The 13,533-nt window shown below is 38.9% G+C and overlaps 1 protein-coding gene across 1 annotated transcript in view; it reads right to left on the bottom strand.

Moving 5' to 3' along the window:
* Positions 1 to 13,533, bottom strand: part of LOC110349690 (uncharacterized) — a 339,954-nt gene that overhangs the window by 44,876 nt on the left and 281,545 nt on the right. The window contains exons 13-17 of the mRNA XM_087187378.1: positions 10,732 to 10,848; positions 9,047 to 9,105; positions 8,152 to 8,231; positions 7,110 to 7,203; positions 3,958 to 4,155 (exon numbers count right to left, since the gene is read on the bottom strand). Coding sequence (XP_087043504.1) covers positions 7,118 to 7,203; positions 8,152 to 8,231; positions 9,047 to 9,105; positions 10,732 to 10,848 — 342 coding nt within the window. The 3' untranslated portion in view covers positions 3,958 to 4,155; positions 7,110 to 7,117. The remainder of the gene's footprint in view (positions 1 to 3,957; positions 4,156 to 7,109; positions 7,204 to 8,151; positions 8,232 to 9,046; positions 9,106 to 10,731; positions 10,849 to 13,533) is intronic.

The following is a 13,533-nucleotide window of genomic DNA, read 5'->3' as shown; positions in this document are numbered from 1 at the left end:
CTTATCTACCATATTCACTATGTCTTGCAACATATGAATTGTGGCCTTTCACCAAAGTCAAAACGACCATGGAAAGTAAATGTTTTTCATCAGTAGAGGACATCAAGGCAGCCACGATAGTGCAAGTAAAGACACCCATGAAAGAGGACTTCCAGAACTGCTTCAGGAAGAGGCAAAACATGGTAATAAATGTACTCGACACAAGGAGGAGTATTTTGAGGAGTGTTAGTGACACGTTATCTATACTGTAGTCAATTTTGTAATTTAAACATTCACTGTATTGTGTAATCAGACCTCCTATTCTGAACTTTGATTTTCAAATCTATGCCCAGACCCTCCATTTGATTGTGTAGAACAGCATTGCTAAGACTTGACTTGGAAAGCTGGAGTGAGTAAATGAAAGGAATGAGAGAGAGGAAGGAAGGAAAGTAGAGGTCACAGATGCTGCATAAATGATTCAAATTCATGTCTGCTTGAGCTCTACATCTGGGCACTTCCCCTGTGCAATGGCTGAGTTTCTATCTTTAATGCAAATGATTAAAAACCTGTTCAGTGCTTCTCTTCTCTTTACTCATTTCCTGAACTAATAATAATAGTAATAATAATATAACATATGGGTCATATTTTACCATTAACAGAGGGCTTTCACATATACCAGTTCATTTAATTTTCTCACTATCCATATAAAGAAATATTTTTATTCTTTATTTACAGTCCAGGACAACGGCTAGAGAATAAGAGACAGCTGGGCCACCCCGCTAATTAGTTATGAGGTGATTCAAAAGATAAGCTTCTGACTCTATCTTTTCTTTCCCTTTCTTTATTTCCCACTCCTTACTTTTCAGTATCCATAAATATCCTTTTAACTCCTGGAACAAAAAGGAAAATTGACTCAGCCTGGTGGAAATTTGTCTTGCAGAAGAGCATAGCAAAGGATTTAAGCACTGGGTTTTCCATCTCCCATTCACAGTCTGTGTGTAGTGGCAAATTACTTACCTTGGATCTCAGTTTTCTAATCCATTACCATAATAATGCGATAATGCAATAATAATCATTGCTTCCTCATAATGTGATTGTATTAATAAAAGACAGTATGTAAAGAGATTAAACTACTGCCAAACACATGGCAATAAGCCAACTGTTTTTACTTTTTTTTTCCAACATCTGCAAAACAAAATTTCAATGTATAGGAGTCTTTGAGTGAACATGGTATAGCTGGTTTCAATCTGGAAGTCAGGGAGGCAGAACATCAGTGACAGGTGGTCTGAACACTTTACTAAACAGTTTTACTCTCACTGGTTAGAGATTTCTGTGACATATGGCACTTTTGTCATGAACTTATAAGCCCAAGTATATAGTTTTTCAATACAAATAAAATATCTCTTAAGTACACTTGTACCTAGAGTGATTACCCCTTAGTATTCTGGTAAAAATACTACCATTTACTTTCTTTTTAAAATTAACTTTATTGGCACATTTTAGGTATACATTATAATCACATTCATCATTAGGAATTTGTATCTGTAGACAAATACACAGCCCTTCACTCTTCTCTACTTATAAAAGTTTTCTTTCTGATTTTTCCTTCTTTTCTCATTTTTTTTCATTCCTTTCCCCCACCCTTCCTATTTCCCCTTCCCCTTTGAACGTTTGCTTTCTATATCACATTATCTATTATACATTTTGGTTTTCATTTACACTTTCAGTTTCTCATACCAGCAAGACAATCAGTGTTTACACATGTGTGTCCTATTTATTTCTTAAGAGTATGGCCTCAATATGCATTCATTAAGCTACAAATGGATTTATCATTTATCATTCATTTATCATTATCATTTATAGTTTATCATTCTTTATGGCTGACTAGTACTTCATTCTATTGCAGAAACAGTAAATAAACATGAAAAAATGTTCAACATCACTGGTAATTCAAGAGATGCAAATGAAAACAATGCTGAGATTCCACTTCACTCCAGAAAGAATGGCTGCCATCGACAAATCAACCAATAACAAATGCTGGCAGGGGCTGTGGGGACAAGGGAACACTTCTTCACTGTTGGTGGGAATGTAGACTGGTACGACCAGTGTGGAAATCAGTATGGAGATACCTCAAAAAACTAGGATTAGAGGTCCCATTTGACCCAGCTATTCCCCTGCTGAGTATCTACCCAAAAGATTTAAAAATATTATACCACAGTGATATATGTGCACCCATGTTTATAGTGGCACAGTTTGTAATACCTAAATCTTGGCAACAACCCAAATGCCTGTCATCTAGTGACTGGATAAAGATCTGGGTTGTTTTTTATTAAATGGAGTACTACTCAGCCATTTACTTTCTTTGTGCCAGAAACATGTGCTAAATGTCTTACAGAGATTATCTTTGAGGATTTGTCATACACTTCACAGGTTGGTATCATTTTAACCATTTTGCAGCAGACAGTCAGGTTTAGTGAATGTGAATTATATGTCCAAGTCTTCATGGATAATTAGCAGCAGAGCAGAAGATCTGTAAAGGATATTGCTTTATACATATTTTTTGTTTGGAGAAATATTTCACTCTATGAGATTATCTGAAGACAGAGACCACTTACCAAAAGAAAAAGTAAAAGGCCAACTTGTGAGTTTTACAGTCCTATTGTCAACAAGAGGATGGCAGGTGTGTCATCCAATCAGACACCAGTAGGAACCTGTACTTGCTTTTGCAAAGATCTGGTCACCATGAAGAATGCATTTTAGCACCAGGCAATGGCCAGAGGAATAGCACTTCAGGGCACTGTGGCTACACTGGGCCTAGTGGCAGAGGCAGCTCCCATTGTCTAATGATAAGGGTTTCTTTTGTTTTTGTTTTTTTCATAATTTTATACTTCACATTGTTTTTTAAAGAGGAAGAATTTAAGTCCCCGGTGTTTCTCTCGTAGACCAGGGCATGCATTGTTCAGCATTACCATGAGTTTGGAAGCTGAAACAATCTTCATCAACTTTTGTACAGCCTCTTATTATTATGAAAGTGGGAAGTATAGAGCAGGGGCCAAAGATCATTTAGCTACCACTAATAGTACGGAGCTAAAACAAAGATGTAAGCATTGGTGTGATCGAGACAAGGCTTAGGAGGAGTTTAAACTTTTTGACAGAGCAGCATAAACTCTGAAAAAGTAGTAGTCCTAAAGGTAATTCTTTGGAGCAGAAAGCTTCGGAAATGTAAAAGGGACAAAATACTAAGTCTCGTGTCACAGTCGTGAATCTTATACATTGCTTAAAGAAATGTTCTTCGACGTAGCAGTCTGACTTTATCATTTGAGCTGGCTTTTGCAGTATGTGGGGGCCTGTGTGACAACTGCACCAGCATTCACACACTCATAGAAAAAAAGGTTTCCTTCTTTCACACAGGAGCTCCGTTGGTCTCTAACCTTGTGGCTGAAGCAACCTTCTGTATTATTTACAGGGAGGATAATCCCCATGTTTCTTCTGCGATTGGCAAGACACTAGGGAGAAAAGCCAACAGAGTTGCTCAAGCCAATTCTTCTTTACACCCTCTTGAACCCTGAAACCTGTACAATGCAAGCTCAGTTTCTCAGGGCCACAGCCTGCACTGGCTTCTTCCTGTCTTCTCTATTTAAACTATACAATGTGAGTGTAACCAACAAGCACTCAAAGGAACACAAAGTATAATGAGGGAGGGAGATGAGTGCTCTCATAGGAATTACATGTGGGGACTCCATGCCTGGGCATCCCACCAGCTGCTGTCCTGAGTGAGGAACTCAGGGGCTCAGGACCTCAGACTGCCAGACTAGTTCTCTGCAGCAAAGGTTGTATAATTACCGTAACTGTTTTCAGTCTTTCATCTATACATGTATAACCTTATCACAACAAAATAGACAAACAAAACCCATCATAATCCTTTTTCCCTGTCTGTATGATCTTCTGGCTTTGGTCCCGCCTAAGTCTCCAACTCACCTCCTTCCATCCCTTCTCCATCCACAGCACTCTGGCCACAGACTTCACCATGCTCTCTTCTAGCTCCTTCCTCTTCCAAGGCATCCTCCATATTTCAGTTCACTTCTCCCAGGATACCTTCTTGAAACCATTGAAATATTGTGCCTGTCCATAGGTGTTGGGCGAGCACCATCCAGAGAACTTGAATCTGATGGGTTTCTGCAGACACACACACAGGTTTACATACATATATGTCATGTACACATAGGTTCATGCAGATGTGTGTATATGTGCATGTAGTGTTACGTGCACCTCTATGTGTGTATGGACTTATGACAGGGGACCTACTGACACAAGTTTAGAGCACAGGCAGTCAGGTAGGGAAGATCCAGGTAAAGAGAAGCAATTGAAGGTCCAGATGATTCGATGAGTATCTAATTATCAAGACACATTTTACAATCTCATTTAAAGGCTACATGCACCCCAAATAATCTCTTTTGAATAAATAAAAATTCAAGTAGCTGTGAACCTTGTATTTCATCTATAAGCTCCCTTTAAAGAAGCACACAGAACAGTATTTGATTATTAGGAAAAGCTCTGTGTTGCTGCAAAATGACTGCAGTTTCCCTTCCTGCTGTCTAAGTTCTGGAGAGAACTTTCCTCACCGCATGCATAACAGGAGTGCAGCTCTGGGAAAGGTAGCACAGTCTACCCAAGGTGATCTGTCACAGAGCCATGGCAACAAAACTGTCAGTTATTTGCTTTCATTGTTCTCATCCTAGAAACAAGTCACAGAATCTAGTATTTCGGTTAGTCTTCTCAGGAAGCGATGTGCCATCTAAGGGCAAGCACCATAGCTATTTCAGGACACAAGATTCCCCATAAGCAACATGGTGTCTGCTCATCCAATGTTGGATGCATGTGTACATGAATGAATGTGGCTATGTGAGTATAGTCTGCGACTCTTTTGTCAGGTCTATGTGACCCTAACCTTCACAATAGATACCATTCATGAGGCTAATAATCTCCAAATAATGAGTAGATACATAAATATAAAACCACATCCATTTTAGTTCATTCCTTTTCCATCTGTTCTTCTGCACCAGCATGATCATTTCAAAGGAGCAGAAGTCAAACTTTAAGAAACAGAAACGGATCCAATAAATGATTCATTCAACCAATTTTGGCCACTTCATGCCAAGAGCTGTATTGGAACCTGAGAAATAAAGATAGTGTGGAACACGAGGCCTGTACTTAAGTGGTTCAAAATATGGAATAAAAGCAGACAGGCAGGTCAGATTGCTCACCACAGTCTCCAAGAGTATACAGGATGTCTACTCAAAGTATACAAAATTTGGAGTGTAAGAGTTTAGACCTTTTTCTGTGCTGAGAAGTCAGAGGAAGCAATATAGAAGCGATATCTTACAAGTGCCTGCCTCTGCCTCTAATTTGGTGCACATGGTGGCAGAAGGTGCTGCTGATAAAGGAGACAGAAGAGTCCTATTTCTTTATGTTAAGTAGTGCATTGGAGAATGCTACATAGAGCCAGTTGCATTAGGGCTGGTAATCCCACAGGTGTATTAAATCGATCATTATGACCATAGGAATCTCTGACCCTAGCCTGCTCCTTACATCGTTTCCCACTATTTCACAGATGCTCTGTGATTCCCACTTAGTTCTTCATGATTTTCTTTGACATAATTCAAAGATACAATGATGCTCAGTCTTCCTCTTCAGTTCTGGAACCCAAGAAGTTACTCTTTCCTACACACTTTGAAAGCTTTTGCCTGAGTTCCCAGGGCAGGGTCAGGAGGATGTGCTCATTTTTTATTAAATGAATAAAAATTTTCTAAGTCAATGAATAAATAAATATTTATCAACTGTGCTTTGAGGCAATCAAAGGCATATGATTCCTGTCATCCGAAACAGATGTCTTCAGCTAATCCAGGGATTCCCAGCTTCAACTATAATGACATATTGGGCTGGATGCTTCTTTATTGTAATGGCCTCTCCATACATTTTAGGATATTCATCAGCAACTCTTGTTCTTTCTGTGACATAACAATCCCCGTCCTCCTACCCAAGTTGAAAACAGAAAATGTCTCCTAATGTTGTTAAATGTCCCTTGTGGGGCAAAAACCACTTATAGTCAAGAAGCATTGACCTATTTGGATATTTGGGCTAGTATATTTTATATATCTCAATGGCTTCTTCTTAGAAATGCAATAAGTTTTCACAGAGTTTGTAATATTTCCACATAGGCATAAATAACATTAATTAAAGACTATTTGCCTGGCAACCTGTAAAGGAGTTGCTGCCATCATTACCATTTCTCAGACAGGAAATTTAGGGTCATAGTATTTAAATATTTTCCAATAGAATAGAGAAAATAAGCCAGAATTTAAATCCAAGCTATCTATCTTCACAGTCTCTTAGTCTAATATACTATTTCCCAGGCAAATAAAACTAAGACTCTCAGAATAGTTTTGTAGGGATTTAAAAGAACCTCTTAAAATCTAGTCTAAATAACTCAGCTCGAAAAATAGAATCTTCAAGAGATTTAACGAGTTGCCTAATCAAATATCGAAGATTGAGATAATAATAGATCAAAGTCAGGGACACATTTGCTGAGATGTTTCCCTTGATAATCAACCCAGGAGTTGTGTTAATATTTGTAGGGACTCTGCAGTTCCCTATTTCTACCACATTGGTCATTATAGCACCAATGTAGCCTGACATCTGCCTGTTTTATTAGACTAGGAGTACTTTCAGCACAGAAACATTTTTACTCATTTTCCCTTCAAAGAACTATCATTTTTTCACACACATGGTAGAAATTCAATCAAAGCTGGTTGAATGAATGAATAAATGAACAAACAAATCTCAGATAGAAGGAGAACTGTAAACATGAAGGATAGGAGTTACAAGTAGCTTCAGGCAGCCTGGATACAAATGAAAGCCTGTCAAGTTAACCACTTAAAGGAAGTGTTTTCTATTATCAAGACAGGAAGCTGCTCAGAACACAGTTCATAGATTTAAAGCAAAATACAAAATAAGAAGAAATTGGTCCCAAATCAATAGAAATCGTCTATCCCCTCTTTGCAGTTTCATAATTCAGGCCATGGCTGACCCAATCCACCCAACTCAATTCCACTGCCATTTAGGACTATTACCTGCCCTGTTAAATATTCAAGGCAATGCTCCTCCGGAAAGGGCATGAGCACTTTAACACCACAAATTGATCTGCAGCGCCTTTGTATGTGCAGCCTGTTGAAAGAGATAACAAAACACAAATCCTGCTTTCTCTAGTTCCCCAGACTTGGAGCTCTGCAGCTCGAGGCAGTCAGGCAGCCTCTGACCACACCACCCACATCTCTGGACTCGGGGAATTGCTTTTTTGATTCCCAGAATGAATTGTGGACTTGGAGAATTTCTGTATGCACCTTTCTCTTTACAACTTTCCTTTGTCTTAGATGATGAGACAAAGGAATGCTCTTTGGTCCAAGCCACTGAAGTCCAAAGTTATGCCTAATCTTGATGAGATCACCTGAAATTCAAGGATGGGAAAAGACCACCCACATTCCTTAGGAGGTTCATGTAGAACTGAGATTAGCTCTGGAAATGTTAATGGACAGAACAAATTGGTCAAGCTGAAGAGCTAATGGGTCAGATGTTCCACTGGTATTAGAGGGAGGCTCACTAGAAACACTAACCAAGCAGGCTGCAGTCAGTTGAGAAACACTTACAGACACTGGTAGTTATTCAGGGAGACTAGAATTATTCCTTCATTCATAAATGAGTGCTTCCATCAAATATTATTGTGTGCCTGATATGTATTGAATAATATACAAGTGTCTGGAGACAAATAATGAATTTAGCTCTGATTTTCACAAAACTTAAAAAAATTGCTTTACATGGTATTAGGAAATAGTAGGCAAGAAAAGAGAAATCGGGCTAGCATAAAATGGAGAAAATATATTAGTACAATCCAATGGAATATAGTATCATGTAAAATATACTACGTGATATCACACAGAGTATATCATATGATATCATAGTATATCATATCCTATGATATCACACATAATTATATATGCTATACTAGATGATATATATTTTAGTTTGCTCAGGCTGCCATAGCAACATTCAATAGACTACATGGCTTAAACAACAAAAATTTTTTTCTCACAGTTGTGGAGTCTGGGATTAGCATACCAGCATCACTGGGCTCTGGCAAGAGCTGCTGACAGAGAGGGATAGAGGCAGAGCACGTCCAAGCTTTCTGTTGTTTCCTCCTATAAGGAAATACGCATAGCACAAAGACTTCCCTTGATCCCCATCACCTCCCAGAGACCCCACTTCTGAACACCATCCTGTTAAGTAACACACTTGGGGTTAGATATGCACCATAGGAATTTGGGATACACATATTTCAGTCCAGGGCCAGGGATTGAGCTCAGTGGTGCCGACACCTGCCTCACAAATGCAAAGTCCTGAGTTCAATCCCTAGTACTAAAAAAAAAAAAAAAGAAAAACATATTTAAGTCCATAGGACTTAAAATTGGATATAATTGACAAAATGTAAAATGATATAGCAAATAGAGACTACTGACTGAAAGAGGAGAAGGCCAGAAAAGGGTCCTTGCGGGAAGTAACATCTAAGGCCAGGTACATATTCAAGTGCAAGGAAAAACATGGAGCCAGAATCTAGAAAATGATGCAAAAAGATCCTGAATATTTATGTAGGAGTGGAAAAAGAAACACACAGGGGCAGGAAAGTACAATTGTTGAGTGCATAGGCTACAGGGTCAGGTAGAATTCAAGCATTTAACAGCTATGAACAGGAACAAATAGGTCAAATTATCTGAGTATTGATTTCCATAATTACACAGTGGGAAGAATAAAAACTCACAAATAGTTGTGAAAGTTTCAGGAGGTAATATACATAAAGAACTTCACTCTGAAGCTGTCACATTATAAATGTTTAATAAATGGGAGCAACCGCTATTGAACTATTGAAAATATCCCACCAGCACACCCTGTTGTCCCCTGATTCAGGCTGTATCCTGCACCCAGCCACCTCCAAGGCCACCACCCTGATCCAACTCACTGATTTCCTATGTGATCGTGGGTCCAAGATTCAAACTTTCTATGCCTTGGTTTCTTCAGCTGTAAAACAGTTGCAATGTTAGCATTGATTTTGTGGAGAAGTGCAATTAAAATATACAGAGCACTCTAAGAAGCCTAGTACCTAGTGTGTGGTAAGTAGGAAGTCGGTACTGTACCTATTATCACTGTTGCTTATCTGGGTCTTTACCTCTCACCTACTCATGTGCTCCCACCCTTCCTCCTTGGGTTGCATCACACAGCTCTATCAATAAATAAATCATATTACTTGCTCTCCTGCTCAAAACCCTCCACTGATTTCCCACTATTCAGAGGGAGAGCAGAGTCTTCTCCTTGCCCTGGGCCCCTTACCTCACTGGCCAGGGGAGACATGCACCCACCTGCATCTCAGTAACCACAGTTCTCTCTTGCCTGGGCACATTCATGGTCAGTGTATTCATTCAGTTCAAGTCTCTGCTTAGATATCACATTGGCAGGAAGACTGTCTCTGATTGATTAACCTAAACAGCAAACACTATCCCAGCACTTACTGTCACCCTGGCCCTTCTTTGCTAGCTTTACCACTTGATGTGTTGGGGATTCATACTGACAATGTCCCACTGTCTACTGTCCCAATACATACAAGCTACATAGGGCTGGGATTGGACTGGTACACTGTCATATCCTTGGCAACAACAATTGTGTTGGGCACAGAGTAGGAGTTCACCCATCTTTGCTCAGTGATAAAGAGTCATTTTAGGGACTGAGATGCCCAGAATCTCCCTGACTGACCACATGAGTGTGGAAGTGCCCCCTTCAGGGTGAAATGTACCCTGGCTCTTATCCTGGATGACAGATTTCTGGACTCAGAGCCCCTGAACTGTGTATTGTCTTTTCAAGCAATGTGCTGAGAAATTAACAGGGTAGATCACAGAAGCAGAGGGCAAAGTAATCTGCATTGTTTAGCAATTTAAGCCTTACCTTAATGACCCAGTAAATCTCTCTGGGAATCTGAATGTCTCTAAAATATGGTTATTCTGAGAAACTGCTGACTCTGGCAGCCTCTAGAGGGGTGTTATTAGTGAGCAGTTTAGGAGGGGCCTTTTGTAGGCAATTTTATGCTCCACTTTAGGTCAAGGCACAAGGGAAGAAGGTGGATTTCTCCTATTTCTCCTGCCTTTTATACAGCAGAGTACAACTATTCACAGGCAAGATGGGGCTGTAAATTCTACAGAGAGAGGGGAGAGAGAGAGAGACTTGGAGAGTGTAGCTTCTATGCTATTATGTTAACCATAAACTTCAGGCAAGGGGAATCATAAAGCTATGATTTTTAACATTCACATCAAATGTCGAAGGTTGTCTCTCCACAGCTTTTCTTCCTTACTTTTTTTTCTTTTCTTTCTTTTTTTTTTTTTGGTATTGGGGATTGAACTTGGGACCTTGTGCTTGAGAGGCAGGCTGCAGAACCACTAAGCTAAATCCCTGGCCCTCTTCCTTACATTCTTACTCAAAGGATTCATTTTCAATTTCATCCAAACCTTAGTCACTAACTAGCCAATTTGTCCCTCTGTAGTCTTATCCTGAGGACTGGGCCATAAAGTCTTCTATCCTGAGGCACGTGCTTTCAAAAGGCATTTATATATTACAAATGTATTGAAAAATAAATTTATTAAAAGAATGGCCCATTACCTCTATTTCTTGGCATCTACTTCTTATCTCCGACCTGGCATCACTGATCCTGAACTTCTGCTCCTGTGCATGTTCAAGGCCCAGGGAAATTCTTCTCCATGTCTCTTGCTCTGTCTCCTAGAAACAAAAGTTCGGTTCACTCACATATTCTTGAGGCTTTGCATGTGAATCACTGCTAGTGTCAGGCACAGGTGCTTTGGGGACTGGAGCAGCACAACCCTCAGCAGTAGAAGACTGGTTAACTTGGGCAGAATTTCCTCAGAGACAGTAGAAGCACAGCAAGGCTGTGCATGACTAAGTGTACAAAGCATCTATGTTCTTGAATATCTTCATATTCCATCTAATAGTTCTAGAGGAAGGACGTGACTCAGCGAGTTTTCCCATCAGTTTCACAGGGTTGCTAATGAATATTTTCCTAAGTTAAACTCTTCTTGTACCTCTTAAAGTTCCCCCATGGAAAAGGCATGAAGCAGTTCTTTACACTGGTAGCTAACTGGACATTTACATGCTAGAATAGAAAAGCATTACTATTAAAAAATTAAGATTTAATTAAATTTACAAACAAAATAATAAAGCTTTATTTAAACATTTAAATTTAATAATTGGTATTTTAATATCATTAAGCAATTATAATTTGAATTTTATTTTAATTTCAAGATATTTGCACATTTATAAAAATTTCTAAAAGCAATTTTGATTTTTTTAAGTCTTTACAATTAGTTTGCATTTTAAAGAAAATGTATTAAAACTTTGTAAGCTGAATGCAGATATAGCTTAGGCTTCAATTTCTAAAATCATGTAGAATGAACATAATTTTAGATTGTGGTAGAATCCAAGAGAAAGACAGTTTAATCTCAGTGAAGAAAAATTCTGAACAGAATAAATAAAAGAAAAAATTAAAGGAAATTTGTTCAAAACTAGAAACAATAAAAATAACTAGACTTTATTTGTCAGGAACCACATAAATTTAGTGACTTTTGCATTGCAAATTCTTGATTTAAAGAAGAGATGATTATTAATGAACACAATGAAAACTAGCAAGGAAATTGCTCTCATCAGATCTACACTCTGAACATATCAGATGAAATCAATGCACCTGCATTCTATTTACTGAATTCAGATACAAGAATGGACCAAGAAGGGAGACTGCATGGGCCTCCATTTTCCCCTTTTGTCTGGACCCTGAGAATCAGCCTCCCCCATATTCACAGCAGAGCAGAATGCTACAGCCTCAGCTTCCAGCTGTCTCCTTGTCCCTAACACAAGTCCATCAACATCTTCGGTCACAAGATGACTATTCAAGGGAAAAGGACAGAGCACTGCAAAAATGACAGGTATGGTCCAGTTGCAAGTGTTGAGGTGTCTGATTAAGATAGTCAGCTCTAAAATGGTGAGCAGAACTTGCCCTTCAGTATTTTTGGTTATTTTGGTTTCCATCATTTGAATACCACTTGCATTGAGCACATGGTATACAAAAGCCTCTTCCAAGTACGGCACTTTATGTACTTCATCTTATTTGTTTCACAAACAATCCTATAGAAGAATTATTTTCTTCATATAAAGACAAGGAAACAGAAAAGTTACATCCCACATAGCTAGACTTTGAACTCAGGAGCTCAGAGATAACTTATGCTATCTGCAGTTAAATCAAACTACGTTTAATGCAGAGTGGTGGGCATTCCCAAGCACTAACTTTTCGGGATTATACCTGAGTGAAGCCACAGTTCATCCTCTCTTCAAAGAATATTGTTTTGTGTTATAATATCAGTGTCTGTTCTTTACCCAATATGTGAGCTCCTTAAAGCAAGGGCTGCATCTTATTCATCTGTGTATCCTCTGTGCCCACAACAGCGCTTATGTTTTTGAGGAGTTACATGGTTATTCAGTAAGTGAAGAATGAAGATGAAGAAATGAATGAAGGTAGCACAATATATGCCCTTTATCTTATGGGAATAACTAGTATACCTAAAGGTCTTCAGGAAACATGATATCTGTTTGGGAAATACATTTGCTCCCTCTCCCTGTGTTCTTGCTTTGGACTTTCTTATAAATATCAAGTAGAAACATTGTCATTTCTTTCCACCACTCAATATGCTTTCCTGAAAGAAGTGATTTGTCTCACTGAGGGTATTGGGATGGAGAACCAAGAATGCCCAAGACAGCCCTTCCTGGGCTCTCTTTTCTCCTACCATTACTCATAGAATAGAGGCTTTCTGGTATCTACTCCTTCATGCACCTAAGGGACAGGCCTGATTAAGAAGCCAGAGGCACTTTCTAAAGACAAATCAGGAGTTTCCTCTTTGCGTGCACATTCAGCCTTGCTGGGCTCATGGGTGTGGGCACATCCTGACCTACATGTGGCAGCCTGGGCAAATATCTGATATGAAGGCTAGAGAAAGGAGCAGAAAAATAGATTCAGACTTCAGGTCCCAGCCACATTCTCTAATGCACCATAATCAAAAATAGTTAGTGTTTTATTTCTCCTTGGCTTTGATGTATGTGTCTCAGTTGGTTCTGAACTTCCAAGAAGGAAGAGGTTAAATAAGATCCTCTTTATAAAAATCCGTTTCTTTATAATTCCCTTGTAGGCAAGAATGATTCATTCAATTCAAGTGTTACCGTGTTAGCCATCTTTGTGACAGAGCTTCTCTTTTGCTTTATCTGGCCCAATTTTTAGAGAGGTCTCCTTTATTGCTATAGTAAAATATGCTTTTACTTTCCTATCCTACATTCACCCTCAGTGGTCAGTAGAGCCATACTCATCCCAGTAATAGATTAGAATATCATTTGTTCATTGCCAAT

Source organism: Heterocephalus glaber, unplaced genomic scaffold, assembly GCF_053883595.1.
Source record: "Heterocephalus glaber isolate CG9 unplaced genomic scaffold, H.glaber_assembly_v1.0 deba00001509, whole genome shotgun sequence".
Taxonomy (NCBI): Eukaryota; Metazoa; Chordata; class Mammalia; order Rodentia; family Bathyergidae; genus Heterocephalus; species Heterocephalus glaber.
The sequence above is the reverse complement of the archived record's forward strand: the minus strand, read 5'-3'. Positions and strand labels throughout refer to the sequence as shown.